Source organism: Passer montanus, unplaced genomic scaffold, assembly GCF_014805655.1.
Source record: "Passer montanus isolate IOZ18808 unplaced genomic scaffold, ASM1480565v1 scaffold100, whole genome shotgun sequence".
NCBI classification, from domain to species: Eukaryota; Metazoa; Chordata; class Aves; order Passeriformes; family Passeridae; genus Passer; species Passer montanus.
The window spans coordinates 516102-538855 of NW_024356506.1; the positions used below are offsets into that span (position 1 = coordinate 516102).

At 49.7% G+C, this 22754-nt stretch overlaps 1 protein-coding gene across 1 annotated transcript; it reads left to right on the forward strand.

Moving 5' to 3' along the window:
• The first annotated feature begins 8098 nt into the window (after positions 1-8098).
• LOC120504565 (lymphocyte antigen 6E) lies at positions 8099-18451 on the forward strand. The gene is made up of 3 exons (XM_039714171.1): positions 8099-8256; positions 12750-12869; positions 13968-18451. The coding sequence occupies exons 1-3, from the start codon at positions 8205-8207 to the stop codon at positions 14174-14176; spliced, it is 381 nt and encodes a 126-aa protein (XP_039570105.1). The 5' UTR covers positions 8099-8204; the 3' UTR covers positions 14177-18451.
• Positions 18452-22754: the final 4303 nt, after the last annotated feature.

Here is a 22754-nt window from a genome sequence, read left to right on the forward strand (position 1 = left end):
GCAGAACCTGCCGTTAATTTTCTCTCACCAAACACAACCTCAAAAGGGAAAGAAAACGAAGATGGGGAAGAGGAAGAATAAGTTTTTAAACCAAAAATAAGGAAGAGATGTCCAGCTGCTCAGGGCAGGCACTGGTAGGGCTGTGGTGGTTGTGCTGCATCCCAATTCCAGGAATAATTCCTCCAGGAGCAAGTCCTCCATACCCTGCACAGTTTTTCCCTGCAGGACCTCAGGTACTTTCAAAAAACTCCAAGAAAGTTGGGCTCCAGGCCAAAGCTGTTATTGTTTTACCACCTGTCATATTGGCAGGAGAACGAGGAGGTAGAAGGAGCAATTTGTATCCCAAACAGTTTTGCTGGAAACGGGAAAGCAAAGTCTTGGTGGAGAGACCATCTGGAGGGGAAGGAACAAGTGGAGGGATGAGATAAGTCCAGTGAGGGTGTGGGGAAGCAGGGTGGACACAGTTCAGGAGGGAGAACAAACTTTTATTCAGATCTTTTGCAGCCCCTTACTCCCAGCTCTTCCCCCACTTTTCACCACAGCAGTTTAAGTGCTGCCAGGTCAAGTGAGAGTGGCTCCCTAGAATTGTCTACAAATTTAGAGGAACATTTCCTCTTCCTGAAATTTCCAGATGCCAAAGCAGCTGAAGTAGCCGGGATTATCCCGACTGATTCTTTGGAAGTCAAGGGATTGTTGAACAGGATTTACTCATCCACCCACCTAGCTCCTGGACTGAAAGCTCCCGGTTGTGGGAGCTAAAGGTCATGGAAAAGTAAATCTGGAGGTGGGAATTCTGGATGGACTTTGTCAGCGGTGATCCTCTGAGTGGAAATTCGCTGGAACTCTTTCAAATAAAGAAGGAAGAGGGACAATTTAAAACTCTCCTTCTCGATTGGAGGTGAGGAATGAGCTGATTATGAGGTCACAGCTCCTTTTTCACACTGGTTCCTCCCTTCCCTGGGCTGGGGGAAGGTGCAGGTAGAAGACCAAGGTGGCTCAGCTTTAGGCAAAGCCTAAATCTCCTTTTTTTCCCCTATGGATTCAATCAGTCCCATTTCCCTTTTCCAGTGTGAGGTTTGGGTGCTGGTGCTCTCCAGGCTGAGCTGTCTGGGAGAAGAATTCCAGGTGATTCTTGGAAATTCTTGGTGATTCAGTGTAGGATTTGTTTTTCCAATCCCACAATTTTGAGCTGCACTTGCAGAGTCAGGAGCTGTGTTTGTGCTTCCACGTGTGGAGTAAGAGGGAAAACAGGTGTGGAGACACAACCACATCAAACACAACAGCAAGAGCCACTTTGCTGCCACAGATATTAATGAGACGAACTAATTAACACATCAAAAGTGAATAAAATTAGTGTTTTCTATATAAATATGCAAATCAGTGAGGGTTGTCAGCCAAAGTGGTGTCCAGGAAAACTGGGAAAAGAAATCCATCACAGCTACCAAACCCAGCCTGTTTCTCCTGCTCCTGTTTCTTTGCAGCAGGGAAATTTGGGTGTTTTAGGAGACAGGGTAACAACAAATCACAGACTCATTTAGGTTGGAAAAGACCTCCAAGATCATTGAGTCCAGCCTGTGACCAATCCCCACCTTGTCAACCAGACCAGAGCACTGAGTGCTACTCCAAAGCCTTTCCATGAAGAATTGTGGAAATAATCCATTATTATAAAGGGCACAGGGACACACAGAGCAGCCAACCCAGAGTGGGGAAAAAGCTCTGCAATAAATCATCAATCAAAGGCACAGGGGCTATCAAGGAGGCAGGGATGATCAGCAAGGATTTTGTGACAGGTGGGTGATATCCCTCCCTGTGACAAGATAACAAAATCTGAGGGTAAAAGTGGTACCTGTCACACAGCTCAGCCTTAATAAAGCTTTTGGCACAGTTTCACATGATGGGCTCAGAAGCAAAACCAAGGAAACCCAGTCGGGCTGAAATCATGAGCAAATCACAGGCAACAATTTGCTGTCAGGCTGGAACGATCCATTAAAAGGCTCCTCTTGGCTCGGGGATGATGCAAAGTTTTAATTGCTGGTTTGGATGATGTATTAGTCAATAAATTCACTGAGCTCACGGGTGACGAGCTGAGAGAATCTGCAAGCAGGAGAATTCTGGGTGATTCCAGTAAATTTAAGTGGTAGGTTGAGAAAACAGGGTGTAATTTAGGAAGGACAAGCACAAAAGCTCTCCACATAATGTGGCACAAATATGGGATGAGGGAATCTCCCTTGCAGCAATCTGGCAGGAAAAAAGGTGCGCTGGATCACAAGTTTAACACGTGTCAAACTTTGGGAAAAAAATGTGAAAGAAAGCCTTGCTGGAATTCTGCACTCCATGGAAAAATCTTACATGTTGCACTGGAAGTGTGAAGTGGTGTGTGACGGGAGAAGAACCTTCCAGATCCTCCAAATGGAAGGCTCTGGCTGCTTTGTTCTTCCCACTTTTTGTGTTGGTGTTGACACAGCAGCAATGAGGATTTTAGACAGGATCAGAAGGAATTCCTGGCATCCAAAGTAGGGTGAAGAACTGGAAAACTGCCTCCAGAAGCAGCAGCTCTAGCACCATAATTAGGATTCATCAAAGCATGGAAAAACTCTGGTCTCGGCGTCTCCTTCGTGCCTCCACTGGGGCTGAATGAACTCATTCCTGGTCATTCCCATTCCTGCCTCTCTCTGTCACCTTTCTGTCATTCCCACATGGAGCTGGTTCCCTCCACCAGAGCAGAACTGGGGTGCTCAGGGCTTTGCTTTATCACAGAATCATGGAATGTTTTGGGTGGGAAGGGACCTAAAAGATCCTGTTCCAACCACTCCGGCCATGAGCAGGGACACTTTACACGAGATCAGGTTACTCCAAGAATAGCAAAAGTGACCCAAAGCTCCTCCAGTGATGTGGAAAGAACTTCCATGCAGGAATTTTCACTCCAAGGGATGTCCAGCTCCAGGAGTCCTGGGATTTCAGTCCTGGAGGAATTTCAGGACATTTCAGTCTGCAGGAATGATGGTTTCCTCATTTTCCAGCCGATTCCTTACTCAGACAAATCCTTAAATTCCACACAAAGAATTGGGGGTGCCAGGGGTACAATTTTCCTTGGTCCAGGAGAGGCAGGAACAGGCCCTGGCTCTGTGCCCAGTGCTCACAACAGCTCACCTGGGACCTGCCTGCAGCTCCAGGATGCAGAATTAGATGTTAATCAGCAATTAGATAACGAGCAGACACTGCTCCTGGGAATGAGAAACTCCCTTCTGCAGTCACAGGAAACTGGAGGAATAAAACTCCCCACAAGATCTTCGGGGAGAAGAGAAGAGACTTTATATTTGATAATATAGAAACCTTGAGGAAAGTGGATTTTGCTTTTCACGCTCTTCCTTGTGGATTTCATTGGATCACAAGCACCAGTGTGGGTGTGCCCAGATTATCTGGCCCGTGCCACCAGCAGCCAAAAAAGATTAAAGCCCCACAATTCTCCTCGTGCCTTTAAGGCTGAGAGCACAAAGTGAAGTTAAAAGCTGAAAGGCAGAGCAAAAAAACCCCAATTTTGGGACTTGTTTTTTACAGCTTTTGAAGAGAGGATGCTGCCTTTGCTTACTTTCTCTTTCGTTTTTCCCCTTTTAGATGAAATTCCTGAATATCCCAGCCCTTTTGTTTACTTTACCTGGGTGTTTTATGGCTCCCACCCTACTCTTAGTCCTCTGGAGTTTACTATCCAAGGTCAGCTTGTTCTTTCTCTACTTTTCAATGAGCACAGGCACTCAGCAAATGCCTTTCCTTTTACCCTTTGCTCTGCTGGTTCTTCTGGTTCTTCTACACCCGGGAACATTCCCACTCCTATTTTTTACACCAAGTTTAACATTTCCACTACAAACCTCCGTAAGTCTATCACCTTGCCTACAGCTTCAGCATATTTTTGTGCTGCCTCCTTTGAGCCTGGTGGATTCCTCGCCCATAGAAAATTGCATTTTTTGGTGGAAGGAGTAAGGGAAAGGACTGAAAAGTCTCTTCCCACCCCAAAAAACTCAGAGATGAGGACCCTGTTGTGGGAGAGGAGGTGCCCATAAAATTTTGTGGGTGGTCCAGAACCTCTGACGGCACAAAAAAAGGCCAGGATTGGGAAAAAAGCAACAAAATGAGTCCAGAGTTCACCCAGGAGATGAAATTAAGCCTGGAGACAGGGATAGACACGATATAGTTAAGGATTAGTGCTGGAGAAGAGAATAATGAAATTCCCTGGGTTGGAAGAGCAAAAGGATCAGCAATTCCAACCCTAAAAGTCACAACCTGAGGCCAGAAACAGATGGAGACAAATCCCAGCACGTGGCCAAGGTCATCCAGGACGTGGCTGGAGACAGGGACACTTACAGGGCCTGAAGGGTTAGGATTGAGCTTAAAGGGAGTTCCTGGAGCCACGGGCACAGTCTGGGGAGAGCCCTGCTGAGACTGCTCAGGAAATTAAAGTTTTTGCCTGAGAAACAAGCTCTTCTTAAAGAGTCACAGTTATTTTCCTGTGAAAAGCCTAAAACAATCACGGCTGAGGGTGAGTCACGCAGACTCTGGAAGGAGGAAGTGTGAGAATTCCAACACCAGCTGAGCATCACCAGACAGCAATCCACTTTCACCTTAGGCTCAGGGAGAGAAGGGAAAAGGAAACGTGGATGTCAGCCAGAAGTGAAAGTTCATCAACCTGACAGCCGAATTGCAGCAGCAATCTGACTGCAGGTGTGGTTGGAGGGGGCAGATAAAAGTTGTATTCCTTTATAATAAATGGCATGGCCCAAACATCTGGTTGGGCACCTTTATTTCAGGAATTTTCAGGAATCTCAGTAGCTACCTGAGGGAAATCCCAGTTTTTTCCCCACAGGATGCAGCAGAGGTGGTAGAGGACAGTGACCTGTTTGGCACCACAGACAGCAGAGAATAACCCGCAGCTTGGTTTGCCCATGGAAAATCTGTGTCTGGAGCATCCTTGGGTGCTCCAAATATGATCCTGAGGGTCTCCTGGGCAACTTTGATCCAGAGAGATCAGGAGGGACTTCAGGAGGAGGAACATCCAGGGTGGGATGAGAAGGAAGGGCTGGGATATGGAGTCAGGCCTCTCATTCAGCCAGGAGCAGCAGGATGGTGGGAGCAGGAATTCCAGGGATTCCAGGGACTGTTGGGAGCTGTGCCAGCACCTGGAAAAGAAGGACCTTCATGCCAAGACTGTGCTGCAGCAAAGTGCTCCGGACAAAGAGAATTTTGGGGATGAGAGGAAGCAGCAAGGATGGCGGTGCTGGGTTCCTGCTCCCTCATGTCCTTCCAGGCCTCTGCCAAAATGATCCTCCACGTTTTTCAGGTGAGGCAGGACACTGTCACAGAGCAGTTCCAACCCTCTCTGGAAAAAATCTGAACAATTCCCAACTCCAGAGCATGATGAAATTACTGGGGGAAAAAAAAAAAAAAAGGTCTTTGTCCCGTTCTGTGTCATCGGAGGAAAGCTGTTTGAGCAGTTCTGCTCCACTAACAGGGTAAACGTCTCATCTGCAAATTCCTCTGTGGTTTTGGTGCCTCACGTGCACAGCCAGGCCCAGGAAGTCTCACACAAACCCTGAAACAGAAGTGTGGTGGGGAAAGAACCTCTCTGAGTCCCACCTGGCTCCACAGAAGCTGAGCAAGTTTTTACTGACCCTCAGTTACAAGCTTTAAGTCGTCTAGTGCCTGTTCAACATGAAACCCTTGCAGGCCTGGTTAGTCTGGGTTTAATTTCTGCACCATCTCTGCTGCCCTGGCCCATCAAGGGACCTGCCACACTCATAATTTCCTGATTTAAACTCTTCCCATTCCTCCCCAGCATGCCACAACCATGAAGTATTTACCCCAGCACCAGTTTGCCCTCTGATCCAGCCACCTCCTTATCTCCTTCTCCCTCAAGTGTGTTTTTGTAGCTGTCTCCACCTTTTCCCAGCACATGCCACATTCCAGGTGCTGGACTCTACCCCTGCTGCCTCTCTTGCTTCACCCTTCTTTTTGTGAAGAAATATTTTTTGGCCTTGCAGTCACAATAATAAAATCCTCCAGTGACCTCCAAACTTGCAAGAAGAGGCTGGAGCACTCGGGGCAGTGTTTTGTGGGCTGGACTAGAACAGAAATCTCTGCCAGCAGAGTTGCTGTGTTGAGTGTGTCCCACACAGCAACCGTGGTGGGGGAGGGTAGGAGATGAGCTTATGCCATGGAATATAAAATATCCTCAGTTGGAAGGGACCCAAAAGGATCATTGAGCTCTCAGAAGGGCTTCCTTCCTTACCTGATGTAATTCCCACCACAGAAAACTGGTCCTTGGTGGCTCTGGCCATCTCTTCCTTTTACAGCATCCTGTCATTAGTGCTGTCCCCGCCCAGACATTCCAGCAGTATCGGGATGACTCCAGATCCCGTGCTGGGTTGTGACCTCTGTGAGTCTTAGGTCTTCCTTCTTCCTTCTTATCAGCAGATACACCCTCTCCAGGAAAAAAAAATAAGGCTGATAATGTTAAATTTAAGTGTGGGAGAAATCCTGGAAGTTGCAGATCCTGGGGATGAGGAGAATATATCATAAAATCCCAAATCTGGGTTGGAAAAGATCTTAGAGATCAACCAGTTCCAGCCTCCTGCCATGGGCAGGGACACCTTCCACTATCCCAGGGTGCTCCAAGCCCCATCCAACCTGGCCTGGAACACTTCCAGGGATGGGGCAGCCACAGCTTCTCTGGGCAGCCTCTGCCAGGGCCTCCCCACCCTCACAGGGAAGAATTCCTTCCCAATATCCAACCAAAATCTACTTCCTCGGCCTGTATAAAGCTGGGGTTTTGTAAATGTGTCTGAATTACATTTTCTCAAGTTACCACAAAGCTGAAACTTCCCATTTTTTTAGCATTTGGTTTGTCCCAGCAGCCTGTTCCAGTGGAAGATATGAGACCACAGAAACTGCTCGGAAGTCAGTTCCTGCTAGAATACCTGGCAGTGACAAACAAAACTGAGCCACAGGAAAGAAAAGGGAAGCAGGGGTTTGCAGGCATGGGTTTGCTTCCCAAGCAGAGTGCTCTGAATGCCTCCAACTAGACAGGAGCCGGAATTTCTCCTGACAGATGCATTCGCCAAGAAATGCTGACTCTGCAGAATTAAACCCATCTGTGGCACAGAGTTTGTCAAGCCTGCTTGTTTCCTGCTGGCTCACCAGCCTTATCCTCTATTCCCAGGCTCTCCTGACAGCCAGTTTCACAGGGGCCCTCCCCCACTGGTCCTCCTGCAGCTCATTTCCTAGAGGATTTAGTTATTTCCATGGGACCTACTGAATTTGGGACACTCCAACATGAGGGGACTTATTTACAGTCTGAAGACTCATCCTGCCAAGCAGCCCAGGCTGTCCCATGCCACCCCAGCTGCTGGGCTCTTCAAGCTTCCCAATCCTGTATGTCTAATCCAATTTAGGCTCTGGTCAACAGATGGGGAAGTTGGTTCTTTATGCGCTTGGATTGTCAGTGGGGGCTGTGCGTGCAGAGGGGTCAGACCTGAGGAGGGGGTGTTGAATGCAGGGAGCTGAATGCAGGGATCGGTCCCTGTTAAATGCAGGGACAGGTTCTGTATCCGGGGGAGTCTCGTCTGCAGGAGATCCATGCAGGGAGCCCTGGATACAGGGAATGTGCGAGTACAGGGTGGTTAGGAATGCGTGGAGGACGATGTGTGGGTGCTCAGGGGATCTGCGAGAGGAGATGCACGGAGGAGGGAAGCGAGGCAGGAAATCAGCAGGTCCTGTGGGTAGAGGGAGTCAGACAATCACGGAACCCCAGAACAAGCTGAGTCGGACGGATTGGACTTGGATGAGCGGGGTCCAGCACAGAGGCAGCCCCCTACTCCCGTCTCCTCCTTCAGCGAAACAGAGGGGACCCGAAAAGGGGCTGGAAAAAGCCTCTTGGGGCACGGCTAGGGGAAAGCTGGCTCTGTTCCTCCTCGGCCAGCCGCTACCATGCCGACGCGCTCTCCCCAGCGCCCTTTTCCCGGCCCCGGTTCTCCCTAGCGGGGAAACGAAACCAGGCGGGGCCAGGGAGGCGGAGGGGGGAGGCGGCGCGGGGGCCGGGCCCGGCCCGCGGGGCGGAGCCGCCGGCCTTTCCCCACCCCCGGCGCCCGGCCCTGCCGCCAGCCCTGAGCTCCTCCAGCCGCCCTGCGCAAGTCTCCGGCCACATCGTCCGCACCATGAAGGCGCTCCTGCTCGCTGTGCTGGCCGCGGTGCTGTGCGTGGAAAGAGGTAAGGGAAGGGGCTGCTCCCTCCACCATCGCATCTCCCGCAGGTCCCCCAGTTCCTCGCCAGCCCTGCGTTAGAGAGCAAATTGGGGGTTGGAGGAGTGATGCTTGTGGCAGGGTGAGATGTGGAAGTTGGAGGTTTTTGGGGGGATATAAGGTTTGAAAAGGGGTCGGGAGCACAGCGCTGAGCTGCGTTATGGTTGGGAGCGGGATGCGGGGATGTCTTCCCAAGACGTGCCTCGCAGCAATGTCCCTCCTGAAGCAGGAACTTCAGGGCTGCCCCGCCTGCATGAATAGGTGAGCATCCCCGGCTGTGCGGGTGGGTATCCTGGAGCTTTTCCCAGTTGCGGCTCGAACAAAGAGCAGGGCCGGCTGCGCTCCCCTTTTTCGGCGCAGCCAGCCGGGATAACGGCGCTGGGATGGGCTGAGATGCAGCCGAGAGGAAGGGGGGTGGAGGGGAGAGGCAGCCCAGCCCCGGCAATGGCTGATGGAGCAAAGTCAGGGCAGAGCCTCTCGTGATTCTGGCTCCTGCTGCCCGCTCCGAGCATCCTTCGGAGCGCGATGACCCCTAAGGGACAATGCCCTGTGGGGCGCATCCTGGGGCTGCCGCCGAGCCGGGGGGAGAACGCGGCTCCTGTTGCTGTGTGTTAACCTGCCAAGTTGCCCAAGTCGCAGGGCCTGCCATCCCCTCTTTCCCCATGGACTCCATTCCTCACTGTCCAAACTCCTCGGGGCCGTGCGAAACCGCGTATTGTTCCCATATGTCGCTGCTTGGAGAAACCGAACAAAGAGCCAAACCGGGAGAGTTCTGAGCTCCCCCAGCACCCTGCTCTGCAAAAATGGGGTCCCTTCTTGTTTTCTGAGGGCACCGCTGAGATGAAACTGGCTGCTTGCTGCCCTTTCCAATTCCCACCTCCCAGCGGGATCCGGGAAGCAACTGGAGATTGAAGCATTGGGTCTCTGACAGAGCCCAGCTGGCTTGTGCTCAGTTCCAGCAGGCCAGGCCAAGCCAGTAAAGGGTTTCATCCCCCCCCAAAAAAAACCAACCCACAACCCCTTCAGCTTTAAAAGTAAGTTTTTATGCAGGCAAAAAGGTTTGCTGCAGGTGGTTTTATCCCCAAACACTTGCAGCGTATCCTGGGGGGATTTCACAGAAAAGCTTTACCTCCTGCTCAAAGATCTTGCCTGTGGATCTTGATAAGGATTTTGCCTGAGAGAATGGAAAAGCAGCATCGGGGCCGAATGGAAAAGCTGCCGAAGCAACAGCATTTTCCTGGTGCTAACGACTCCAAAGTGGGCTTTTAAAGGCCTTTTCCCCCCCTGTCTTTGCTAGAATGATTCAACGCCTTATCTGAAGGAATTCCCCCAAATGCCCTGCTCTGTTTTGGGAGCTCTTTGTTCCTCCTAGAAGCCAAGCAGCAAACAAATAAACATGAATTCTTCCACTGGTGAAAACAAGGCTTCTCTTTTGCATTGTTCAGTCTTGTGATTTTTTCCCCTTTTTTTTCTTTTCTTGTAACCTTGAGCTCCAACTCTTTTGCTCCGTCTACAGCTGCATGAAATTATTTCTGCCACCCCTCTTGTGCCTTTTGTCTAAACCACTCAGCCTGTTTGTGCTCTCATACCTCTGCAAGTGGGTGTTTTTTTGGGGCAGAAAGTGCCTGAATATTTTCTTTATTAAACTCTGCCTCTCCTGGAAGGATTTTTTTTTTCTGTTAGAACAAGGGGTAATGGGTAGGTGTGACAATGAAAAACATGGGGACAGGTAGGACATGCAGTGGCAGGAGCAGGGATTGAGTCACGTGGCAGAGAATTTCATGCCCAACAGCACTTTTATGTCGTGTCCAAAGATTTCTGGTGTGTTTGTTAGACACAGAACCTTTAATGAACAGCATTGCACCACTCGGTGCCTTCAGTGCAGTGAGCAAATGCACATGGGGACATCTGTCCTAACAGAATACCTACAGGAAGCTGTAATCCACTTCATTCCTGATTGCTGGATATTCCTGGGATGAGTCAATTCGTCTCCTCGGGGTGGTTGTGAGGTAAAGAGTTTGGGACAGGTCACCTGAGACTTGGGGGCAGAACTGGGCTTCACTCTGAGGTCCCCACATGGAGTTGTGGCCAGTCCAGAGGGGCAGTGACTCAGTGGCTGGTCCCATCCTCATCTAAACACAGAGATCCACTGAGGAATCTCTCCTGGAGGTTTTGACTCAGCTGGTGGCCCTGTAATCCCCGTGTGTGGGTTGTGGTGGCTGCCTCGGTGTGCTCAGGTAACCCGGGTTTGTTGTGGGGATTGTTTCCAGAGTAAGGATCCTTGGAGGATGCGTGAGCCAGACCAGGAAATTCCTGCTTGGGGGGGTTGTGGTGTTGGCTTCCACTCCAAAGCAGAGATTTGGCTGCTCTGCTGTGACATTCAGGATCTCCCACTAACCCACTTAAATCTGTTTCTCTGAGATTATAGTTTGCTTTCTTTCCCCTCCTCGGCTGTGGCTGCTCAAAAGTCATTCCTCTGAGAGCAATTGTTATTTTTTTTCTCATTTTTCTTGTAGAAGCCATTTATTTTCCTGAGAGAAACAAGAATGAGAAGAACCTTAAGCTGTGGTGCAGTCCTGTGGCAGAGTGGGACAGATGCTGAGCAATATTTGTCCAAATAATAATTCTTCAAAATATCCATGTCAGGAACTACTGAGCCTCAGGGAGCTCCCCCAAGGCTTCCCCTGCTTCACTTCCTTAGGAAAATATTCCAAGAGGGTCTAAAGAAGGCTGGAGAGGGATTTTTTTACAGGGGTAGGACAAGCAGGAATGGCTTCAAACTGAAAGAGAGTGGGTTTAGGTTGGATATTGGGAAGAAATTCTTCCCTCTGAGGGTGGTGGGGCCCTGGCACAGGTTTCCCAGAGAAGCTGTGGCTGCCCCATCCCTGGAAGTGTCCAAGGCCAGGTTGGATGGGGCTTGGAGCACCCTGGGATAGTGGAAGGTGTCCCTGCCCATGCCAGGGGGATGGAACTGAATGATCCTGAAGCTGCCTTCCAATCCAAGGTTGGATATTGGGAAGAAATTCTTCCCTCTGAGGGTGGTGGGGCCCTGGCACAGGTTTCCCAGAGAAGCTGTGGCTGCCCCACGCTTGGAAATGTCCAAGGCCAGATTGGATAGGTCTTGGAGCAACCTGGGATGGTGGAAAGTGTCTCTGACCATGGCAGGGGGTTGGAACTGAATAATCCTGAAGCTGCATCCCAACCTGAACCATTCCATGATTTTTGATAATCCACTTATGGTGGGGCTGAAGGAGCAGGGATGGGGCTGCCTCATACTTCCCACCCTCAATCAGCCCCCGCTCTGCTTTGCATCCCATAAATACAGAAAGGGAAAGGCAGTGCCTTGTGGAAGGGCTGCCTGGGAGCTCCAAAATCCCGAGTCCATGGAAGACTGGGAACAGACCTCATCTGTCTGCATATGTAGGTCAACAACTGCAGCGTGGATGTGATGCTCGTGTGTGTAAAATACAGAGATCAAAGTGCCCGTGGCCCTGCTGAGTCTCTGGTCCAGGCTGTCTCCACAAGCATTTCCCACCCCAAATGCTGTTTTCCAATCATTCCTCTTTGTGAGGGATGAGGGATGGGAGCCAGCTGGTCTGTCCTGCTGCTGTAGGATAAGCCTTAAATGGCCTCAAGTTGCTCCAGGGGAGGTTTAGTTTGGAAATGAAAAATTTCTTCACTGGTCAAATTTTGAAACGGTGGTGGAATCACCATCTCTGGAAGCGTTGAAAAAAATTGTGCAGCTGTGTTGCCTAAAGACTTGGTTTAGTGCTGGAATTTGGCAGTGCTGGGTTAATGGTGAGATTCAAAGATCTTAGAGTCCTTTCCTGAAATGATTCCACGATTCTGTAATTTTAGGAGACCTGCTGGTCTGGCAGGTCTTGAGCTTCCTGCAGCTGAAAAATCATTTTTACTTCATGCTGCAGCTCAAGCATGGCCTGATCCTGATGCCCAAAGCTGGGTCATGGAAAGTTTGAACTCGTGGTCACACCTGGAGCATTTCTCATCAGTGTCACAGAATCATAAAATCAGAATGGTTTCGCTTGGAAGGGACTTAAGATCATTCAGTTCCAACCCCCCTGCCCCAGGCAGGGACACTGTGTCTGTGGTGGCTGAGCTGAATGAGCTCAAACCTCAAAAATTCTCCTCTTGAGTTTGGTTTAAAGTTGGCAGCTGTAGCTCGGACACATTCTTGGTGAAACAGGGCGGTGACAGAAAGTACCAGGATGTGGTTGTATCAGCTTTTGCTGATAAGAGCTTGAAATGCCTCTCTGAGGCTTGAACCCTTCGCTTGGCCAATTTTTTGGGGGGGAAAAAAAAAAAAATCCCCTATTGCAGGTTGATAAAACAGAAAGTGTGGCTGTGGGCAGATGCGAGACATCCCGTGGGACAGAGGTGGGGACCTCCAAGTGAGGACATCTTCCCACCAGCCCCTAAATGAGGTTTGCCTTTCTCTTGCAGCCCACACGCTCATCTGCTTTTCCTGCTCGGATGCCTCCTCCAACTGGGCCTGCCTGACGCCTGTCAAGTGTGGAGAGAATGAAAACCACTGCGTGACGACGTACGTCGGAGTGGGACTCGGTGAGTGCTGACACCACCTCCTCCTGCCCCTCCTGGCTTCTCTCCTGGGTCACCTGCTGAGCTGCAGCCTTATTCTGGCTGGGGGGGGAAAAAAAAAAAAAGGGAAGTTCTGCTTAGCAACTGAGTGTCGGACCATCCCACGGGAATTCTGAGGAGGGACGCGCTGCCAGGAGGAGTCACGTTAAAGCCCGCGTGCCTGCACCGATGCCCGCGAGTCTGGGGGGAATTTCAGGCTGGGGGCGGGGATTTTGCTGATGAATAAGTGAAAGCGTGGAGGATGCTGCAGGCTCCCTGTGTGGGAAGCCACAGGGTTGCTATTCCTGCTGATTTTTTTGCCTCGTGTTTGGGTTCTTCGTCCCTGAGTCCCACCTTTGCTTCGCTTTCCGTGGACGAGGTGGGAAGGGAGGGTTGTGGGTTTCCTTCTTGAGTGCCTGGAGAGATTTGGGGCGGTTCTGTCCTTCCCAGCTGCGGTGCCGAGGGAGGCGGGACACTCTGGCAGATCTCCTGGAGCCTTTGCAGGAACCAGAGCCCATCCTGGCTCTCCCTGGCAGGAGGAGGGGGAGTTTCGTGCCCAAATCTGCAGCGTGGGTGGGTCAGATGTGCACAAACAGACTGGGAGCTTCCATAAACTTCCCTTCGTAGCCCAGTGCTAATGGTTTCCTCTTTCCTGCCTCTTAACATGGGCTGTGCCTCTCTGGAAATGCAGACTTGGCTCCCAAGTGTCTCCCTAGTGCTCCCTGTCTCCCTTGGGGAGCCCCAGAGTGAAGCTCAAGAGGGATTTTTGGGATTCCTCACAGGAGCCGTTGCAGCTGAACATTGACCAATCCAAAGGGGTGTCCCTGGGGTATTGTGTGATCTCTGGGGTGTTTGTGTGAGCTTATCACGGGTGATCCTTGATAAGATGGGCTGGCTGGGATTCCTGACTCCGAGAACCACTTCATCCTCTCCAGAGCACTTCATCCCCCCTGTGCCACCTGCACTGCCCCAGCTCTTCCAGTGCTGTAATTCCTTTGCCAAGCAGGTGATCAGAAACCCCCCCAAAAAAACCCCCATTCTAAACCTCCCTCTCTCTTCCTCTCCACCCCACTCCAAACCCAGGTGGCAAATCTGGCCAGTCCATCTCGAAGGGATGCTCTCCCATCTGCCCCAGCGCCGGGATCAACCTGGGAATAGCGGCCGCCTCCGTTTACTGCTGCGACTCCTTCCTCTGCAACATCAGCGGTTCCAGCAGCGTCCGAGCCAGCTACGCCATCCTGGCCTTGGGAATTCTCATCAGCTTCATCTACGTCCTCCAGGCTCGCCAGTGATGGGGCTGCCTGAGGAAGAGCCGCCTCCCACGGGTCTCGTTAGCCAATATCTTCTCTGTTGCTGTCTGCAAGGAGATCCTCTACTTCTCAGCAGGCTTCCAAGGTGATTGTTTCCCGGACTTTTTTTGCTCTTCCAAGCACTGGAGACCTGGGTGGTTTGGCCGAGCTGTTCTCCTCCTCCTGTGGACGTCTCCCGCTGCACTCTCGCTCCTCCTTCGCCAAGGTGGATGATTTTGGAAGGGTTTCTGCTTTTTCTACCTATTAATAATCCCCCACTCCCCCACACCCCCTAATTTCTAAGGTTGGTTAAACCAGGCTGGGACTCGCTGAGAACAGATTGCACCCCAAGCACCACCAGGTCTGCTCCAGCACATGGGTGGCACAGGCAGAGGGAATGCAGGATCCAAAGGGAGACACATTCCTGGCCCCTCGCAGCTGCAGTCTCTTTTTATAAAATAGTCTCGTTTCTTCTGATCCTGGGCTGACTTTTCTGGAAAACCAATGCCGTGTACCTTGTCCTTCCAAGTTCTGTAAGTGCCAGACCTGAATAAACTTGCTCCTGTTGTTACCTGAGATGGGACATGTGTGTGTTTCCTTGCTCCAGGGATTAGGAACTCTTTCGTGGAAAATCCCAATATTGTACCCAGCACGAGGGTCCCTCACCCTCTCGAGCAGCTTTTCGGTGTTTCATCTCCACATCCTTTCCAGCTGTGAGCAGCAAATCCATCTCCTCCCTGTTGCTGTCCTTCCTGATAAAAACCTCTGGGCCAGCTTGTTCCACCTCCCTTGGGAATGACTTTTTCCAGGTGCATTTTAGTGGGAAATGCCAGGTTTCGGGGTCTGAGTCAACTCTAATGGAGCAATTACCCTGGCAGGAGGGCTCTGAAGTGAATCTGCATTTTACAAAGACTCTGTGCCTCAGTTTCCCCACTTTGGACTTGTCATGGTGACCATTACAATGGCAATACCTGAACAACTGTGGGCAACAGGTCTGAAAAATGTGGTGGAGTCAGAGGTGAAGATGCCAATACCCAGATTTTTAGGTCCAACCTTCAATGCCTGATGGTGCCTATGGACTGCTGGAAGTGACTTCACCACCCAACCTTCCACATCTGCTGTCCCTCAGCTCCCAGGATCTTCCCAGGTGTTTTGGCAAGGTTTTTCCTAGAAGTTCTCAGTGGGAGATGTGTCCTCCTGCCCTCTCTGTGTCATCTGTCTTGCCTACTCTGCTTGCCTGTGGGCCTGCTCGCCACAAACCAAGCCAAAATTCAGCCTTAAACTGTCAAGTTGAAGCTTTTTGTCACTTCCACTGATTGATCAGAGGTGCACTGGGCTTTTTTTTCTATTTCTAGCAGCAAAACCCAGGTGTTGGCACATTTTAGCCATGTTGGTGCATTTTAGCCATGCCTTGTACCTGCTTCTTCTGTGTCAAACAAGAAGCTCCACAAACTTTCAGTTCCACCTCTGTCCCCTCTTCAGGTAGTGATAAATGAAAGGTGGTTGTAGTTGTACAGAAATATTAGTAACAAAAGTGGTTTTATGTTTTTTTCCCCCCTCCCTTCTCCCCCTGTTTTAATTAAAGTGACAGAGATGTTAATGACAGCTTTTCCAGCAGGAGGGATGGGTCACTGGGATGTGGTCTGCAATTTGGTGGTTAATTTGGGAAGAATGCATCACTTGTGCTTGGTCCTTGGATGTGCCTTCCTTTGGATAATGCATCCTTGTGGGACCTTGGGGCTGAGGTGCCCCACAAACCTCTGCTATGCACGTGGGGCACAGGGAAAATTGAGGGAAAACTTCCTAAACTGAGATTAATATTCCCCAGCTTCCCTGTGCCTCAGCTTTCCCCCCAAAAGGGTTCAAAACCTTGTTTTTTGGGTTCATTTGCCCCTCAGCACTCTCTGTGACACCAAGGTGGCACCCAGAGCATTCTACATTGAATTTTGGGGCTCTTGTCTTTTCTGGTCATCTGGAAAAAGGTTTTGGGGTTAGTTTGGGACTTGATTACTTTTAGCAAAGAGCTGAACTTCAAAGCCATCAGCTGTGTCCTGGTGTCCATCCATGCTTTTATGAGGATCCTGATGATGCCACACTGGACAACCCCATGGGCTGAAGACCTGGTTGTCCCCTCCAGGGACCCTGGTTGTCTCCTCCAAGGGACATCTCCTTCCTTTCTTGGGGTTTCTTGGCCAGTGCCAAGGGTTTGGTTGTGCCAGGGAGTAAAGGCTCATGGGAGGAGCATCCGGAGGCTGCTTATCCCAATAAATAACAAATTACATTCATGGGATTGCCAGGGGAGTGAGCTGAGGGTTAGTTGGATAAATTTCACAAGGAGGTTTGGTTTTCTTCCTCACTCTCTTTTTGTCTCTTCCTTCCCGTGTACTCTAATCTAGAATAGGGGAAAAGGGATATTTTCAGTATTTCCTTTCCTGGCAAAAAGACATTTGGATAGATCCATGTGTGTTTGAGAGAGGGAGGAGGTTGACAGCTTGTCACAGTTGAATCCCAAGCACTTTCCCATCAGTCATGCCAACTCTCACTATTCCTGGTCCTACTCTGGGTTTATTTTTTGCCTCCAAATCCCCAGAATGACAAACCTGGTGAGAACCTCATCTGTTGTAAAACCCAGGCCTAAAAATGGGCAGGTGAAGTAATTAAAATCATTAATAATAAGACAATAAATATGAAAACCAATGGGATTTATGAAGTGTTTAGACTGGTGGGTGGGTTGTCGATCCAGACGTTGGATTTGGAATTTGAGGGCTGTGGTGGGACAGCCCTGAAGTGCTTTGGATGTGTTTCTGTGGACTGTGGAAATTAAAGAGATCAAAATCTGAGCAGAAAACTCAGATATTCACCTGTTCTGACAAGACAAGAGGTTATGAGGGGAGGAGGTTTGGCTCCCTAGGAGCATCAAATATCCTGGAAGAGTTTTTACTGGAAATTAAGAGCTAAAGTGAAATACCTGCCCACTTTGGAGCACGTTCCTGAGAAAATGCTTTCAGTGCTTCCATCCTGGAAATGGCTGTAATTCACCAGCAGCTGCTGCCATCTCCCACCACCCCACCAAGGGCTTGAATTTTTGTGGATTGTCTAAAAATGCTCAAAATCCATTGTGGCATCAGCGCTTCCCACCCAGGATCTGGGGGTTTGCTGTTTGCCCAAGAAAAGGACTTCAAAATGAGCACAGTTCTTCCAGCTGGTTTTAAGAATTGTTTTCTTTTTTAAGGGCAAAATTTCTTTTTTGAAACCACAAACCTGACGTGACTTCCTTGCTGCAAGAGAACAAATGATCAGTTGCTTGATTATTGCTCCAAGGATCCACTTTGCTGCTCCAGGGATGTCCTGGATTGGTGTTGATTTGCTCAAGTTGGGGTTTTTTTGACGGGATTTGTCTCCCAGGGACTTTATTTGCTGTGAAAAAAGGAGGCTGTGGTCCCACCACCCGTGGGCAGCTCTGGTGGGGTTGTCTTTGTGTCCGTGGGATGAGTTATAGGATCCATGCCCTCTGGAAAAGGCAGATGTGCACATCTGGATGCCTGGAGGTTTAGGGCTCTTTCCCTTGCTCCGGTTGGTCTCAGCTGTTTGGGAGGAAGGTGGCTCTGGATCCTTGATCCTGAAGGAGTTATTTCACCCCTCTCTGAGGCTGTTTAAATGGGAATGGGAACAGAAACGCCCGGTTTTGCATTTTGGGAATGCCCAGGGAAGCGAAGCCCTGGGTTGGTCCTGCCACCTACTGGCTTTTGCCAGTCTTGGTGGAGGAACTTTGAAGTCCAAATCTCTGAAATCCAGGCAGATGAGCTGCCTCAAACCAAATAATTGCACTCAAAGCAGAGAATCATCATCAGCAGAGACAGATTGAAGGTTTTAATTCATCCAGCTTTGCTCTGATCATGGAAATTGAGAAATAAAAGGCTTAAGAGGCTTCCCAAAGTCCAACGTTTTCCATGGGAGCACTTTTTCCCAGCCCTAATCCTCCAGTTCCATCAAATGAAAATACATGAAGCCAATAAAATGTTGCAGCTTTTATTTCACGTTTTATTTCAGCTTTGTTGGATGATCTGCAGTGGTTTCCCTGAAATGCTGATTTTACTAATTCCTATCTGTGAGATTTGTAACTGTGTATTATCTTTATTGTAACAGGATAAGCGGGATAAAGAAGCATCCATCCCTTTAAATATATTAACCTAAGTATAAGTGAAGTGTATGTTCCATCTTGTTTCTTATACTCTAATAAAAAATATATGGAATTAATAAAAAAAAATACACTTGGAAGGAGATTTTTGGTTGGTTCTGCAGATACTCCAGATATTAACTCTTGTTTAGTGTGGAAGGAAAATACCTGGATTGTATTCCAAGCTCAGGGCTGTGGGTTGGGAAAAAAAAAGACAGACTGAACTGAGGGACTAAAGGAGGGTTAAATTCCTGCATTGCATCTCAGGGCCACTGGAGTCTCTTCCTGGGGATGGATAAAGAACAGGGATTGTCTTTGTCTTCAATAGCCCATAAATATCCTTGACTTGCCCGTGACCCTGCTGGGAATGGAGATGGGATTTGGCCTTGGAGCCTGCACTCTTCCTCGTGGGAGAGGGTGGCTATTTTGGGCACAAAAAGGGCCCTGTGTGGGTGTCCGTGGGCAGCTGCTCCTCTTCCTGCACTCCCAGGGATCCAGCCCTGCTCCCGCCTCCGGACACACGGACGGACACAGGGCTGGGTGCTCTGAGATTTCTCCCCCCTCCTCTTCCTGCACTCCCAGGGATCCAGCCCTGCTCCCGCCTCCGGACACACAGACGGACACACGGACACAGGGCTGGCTGCTCTGAGATTTCTCCCCCCTCTCTCCCAACATTCAGCTCTGCAAAGTTATGCCACTCTTAATTTTTGTTTAATGATTTTATGGGATCCCATGGGAGAAGGGGATTATATCCCCTGGGGAATGCAAGACAAATGCGGGATAACAGCGATGGGCTTGGGAGTTTCATCCCTTTTCTCAGGATAATTCTGGGCTGGAATTCCATTTCCACTGCAATCTGTATTTTGCAGCCTGATTTGCAAGTGGTTTTTGGGATGGGAGGGCTCCAGTGGGGACAGGGAATATTTTGGGGACTAGGGGGACATTGCACAGAAGAAAGCTGTGAGTCCCTCCTGCCTGGTGTTCCCATTTCTCCTCACATTGTCACCACGTCCCAGCTCCTGCTGTTCCCTAAGGATCTGCCTGTCTCTGCACAGGCCCAGGATGGATTTTCCCATATTTCATCTGTTTGGAAAGTTGAGGGAAATGGTACCATATCTCCTGTTTGCTCTTCAGATGTTCCTCACTGGCATCCCAAGGTTGTCCTGGTCATCCCAGGATGGGAGACCCAAAGGGGACTGAGGTGGGAGAATTCCAGCCTTCCCATCACAGGAGCCTGGAATGGTTTTTTGGAGGTGACCTTTAAGATCATCAAATTCCACCCCCCTGCCATGGGCAGGGACAACTTCCACTATCCCAGGCTGCTCCAAGCCCTGTCCAACCTGGCCTTAGGCACTTCCAGGAATCCAGGGGCAGCCACATTTTCTCTGGGAAGCTTGTGCTTCACCACCCTCACAGGGAAGAATTCCTTCCCAGGATCCCATCTGTCCCTGCCCTCTGACAGTGGGAAGCCATTCCCTGTGTCCTGTCCCTCCATCCCTTGTCCCAAGTTCCTCTCCAGCTCTCCTGGAGCCCCTTCAGGCTCTGGAAGGGGCTCTGAGGTCTCCCTGGAGGCTTCCTTTCTCCAGGCTGGACATTCCCAGCTCTCCCAGCCTGGCTCCAGAGCAGAGGGGCTCCAGCCCTTGGAGCATCTCCATGGCTTCCTCTGGATCTGCTCCAGCAGGTTCATACCATCCATGTGCTTATGACTGCAGACCTGGGTACAGTATTCCTGATGGGATCTCATGAGGGCAGAGCAGAGGGGTTATATCCTAAACTTTGCTGTCTCTCTGGACAGGGCTCTTCTCTATCCATGGCAAACACTGGTTTTGGAGGAGGAAAAAGCTCTGGAACTGAAGAGGAGTGTCTAAAAAGCTGATTCATTTGGGAGTTTTGATGTTTTGGAGGCGTCAAGAAAGGCATGTAGGAAGGGAGTTTGGAATTTAAAATTGGAGTGGTGCTAAAGGAAGACAAAAAAAAAAAAAAGACTGAATCAAGAGCTCCACCTTCCTGCCAGTGCTGACCCTCTCCACCTCCTTTCCTCCTGCTTCCTTTTCTCCCCCTTCCATGGATTTTGAGAGATCGTGGGGGCAAGGGGGAAACGGCACCTCGAGGAGGAGATGGAAAGTTGGGAGGTACTTTTTGTGGCTGTGGGAGCATGTCCCAACCTTCCTGCTTATCATCTCCCAAGAAAAAGAGATTTCAGGAGTTACACAACCTGCCTGGGTCTCTGTGATGTGACTTTGCCTGGGATACAGGGAGCACTCGGCCACCCAGCTGACATTAATAACTTGTTAATAAAACTGCATGGAAATGTGACACAAACAGCACCAAACTCATGGGGGCAGAGGTGTGAGCAGCTCCGTGCTCTCTGCTCCGCTCCAATTAACACCAGCAACGGGGTGGGTTGAATTTTACACGGATTCTTGTCACACTTTGTCAGCCAGAGCTAAAACCAGGTGTTTTCCACAGGTGCCAAAAACACTCCTGGCTCAGATTCCATCTCTCATTGCTCAGATTGTGGCGATTCACTCACCCGTTGTTGCTCCAAAGGCTGAGATTTGCACCTGAGCTCAGACCAGTAAAACCTGCTGGTTCCAGGAGCAGCAGCACCCATTTAGTACCAAAGTATGAAAGATGCCAAAAAACAAAAAAAATCAAGTTCAATTCACTTTAAGGATGGTGGCACCTGGTATGTGACCACTCAGGTTCTTTATAAGGACAAGGTGGAGCTATTCCTGCTGGAATTCAACTCCTGGGCTGTTGAAGGCAATTTAGATAAACTGAATTTTTCTCCTTATTTTATTTTTATCTGGAGGTTTCTTGTCCTCAAGCTGGCTGGAACCAAGTGACTACAACCCATGAATTTTGGGAGCAGTGAAACTTTAAAAATACCGAAATTACCCTGGAAAGTCCTTCCTTCCTTGGGAAATGGTCTGGGAGGAGGGATTTGCATTTTCTTCTCTCGTCAGGAGGTGGCAGAGGCAGGTCCCAGTTCTGCCACTGCGTTCCCTTGGGACCGACTGGGATGGGAGTGTTGCCATTCCAGGACCACAAGCCCCTTCTCCTAAGGGGAGTGATGGAAAAAGGACTTCATTTGGAACCTGTGGACGAGGAATAAATCCATCCCAGACCTCTCTTTGACCCTTTTCCATGCCAGATGCTATGGGGGCCCCTGAGCCCTCCCTTCCCAGCCTGTTTTCCAGGCTGAAAAAAATCCATCTGTCTCATAACTCCTCATCTTGCCTGGGGTTAAATCCGTGTTCCAAGCCACATGAAATGTTGGGATCACTGGGACATGGTGGGACAGCTCAGAAAATTGAGTTCTGCCGTGGCTGGGCTCTGGTTGGGCAGGAAGAGGGGGCAGATCAGGACAGGTGGTTATGTTGTGGGTATCTGATACCAGCCTGACCAGGTGGGAGGAGATAAGGACTTTTCCAGACGTCTGGAACAAACCTCACATTCCCAACTCCCTTCTTTTATTGTGAAGCCATTCCTGCATTCCAGGCACTTGTCCAAAGACCTTCTCCAGGTCTCCTGGAGTCCCTTTAGGCACTGGAAGGGGCTCTGAGGTCTCAGAGCCTTCTCTTCTCCAGGCAGAAAAATCCCAATTCAGCCTTTCCTCATAGGAGAGGTGTTGGTTTCCTCACTTTTCCCAGGGAGAAATGCTCTGGGAGTCACACGTTTTGGGATCAGAAACATCTTCCTGAAATCTTCAAGCATCTGGAGTCCATACCTGAGCTGTTTTTTGGTGCAGGGCACACTGAGCCTCTCACCTGGGCAGTGGAATCTTCATTTAAGTTTTCTGCTGGTTTGGGCAGCTCCCAGCAGCCAAAAATGTGGATATTTCCAGCTCCAGTGCCAAGCTTTGCAGGATTAGAGGGAGATGAAAAGGGCCTGGAGGCAAAGCTGGTACTTTTCAGTCGGGTTATTTAGTGTTCTACATGTGTTGTCCTTGTTCTTCCCTTCTGGGTCAGCGAGAAGTGACTCAGGTAGGAAAGTATCTCCTGTTCCTTGGATTAAGCCTGGAACAAAGGCAAGGGATAATTAAGGCAGGTAACAGCTACACTGAACGAGAGATTTACATTCCTGCGTCATTAACAATGCCATGAAAAAGCTGGATGGAGCAAATAATCTCCAAATAAGTAATTGCTGCCTCAGTCAGAGTTGACGGGAAGGGAGAATTTCTCAGTTTAGAAGCAAAAAGAACAAAAGGGAGCGAGAAAAGAATTGATGGGGGAGGAATTAAAATTCCCACTCGTTATAAATATATGATCAATCCTTTCTATGCACCACATAAACACACTTTAGGAATTAAGAATCCTCTAGGATTTTAGGAATTATGAATCCTCTAAGATTCCCCCATGGGATTGCTGTATCCATGTGCTGGCCACTGGCCAGGGAAGT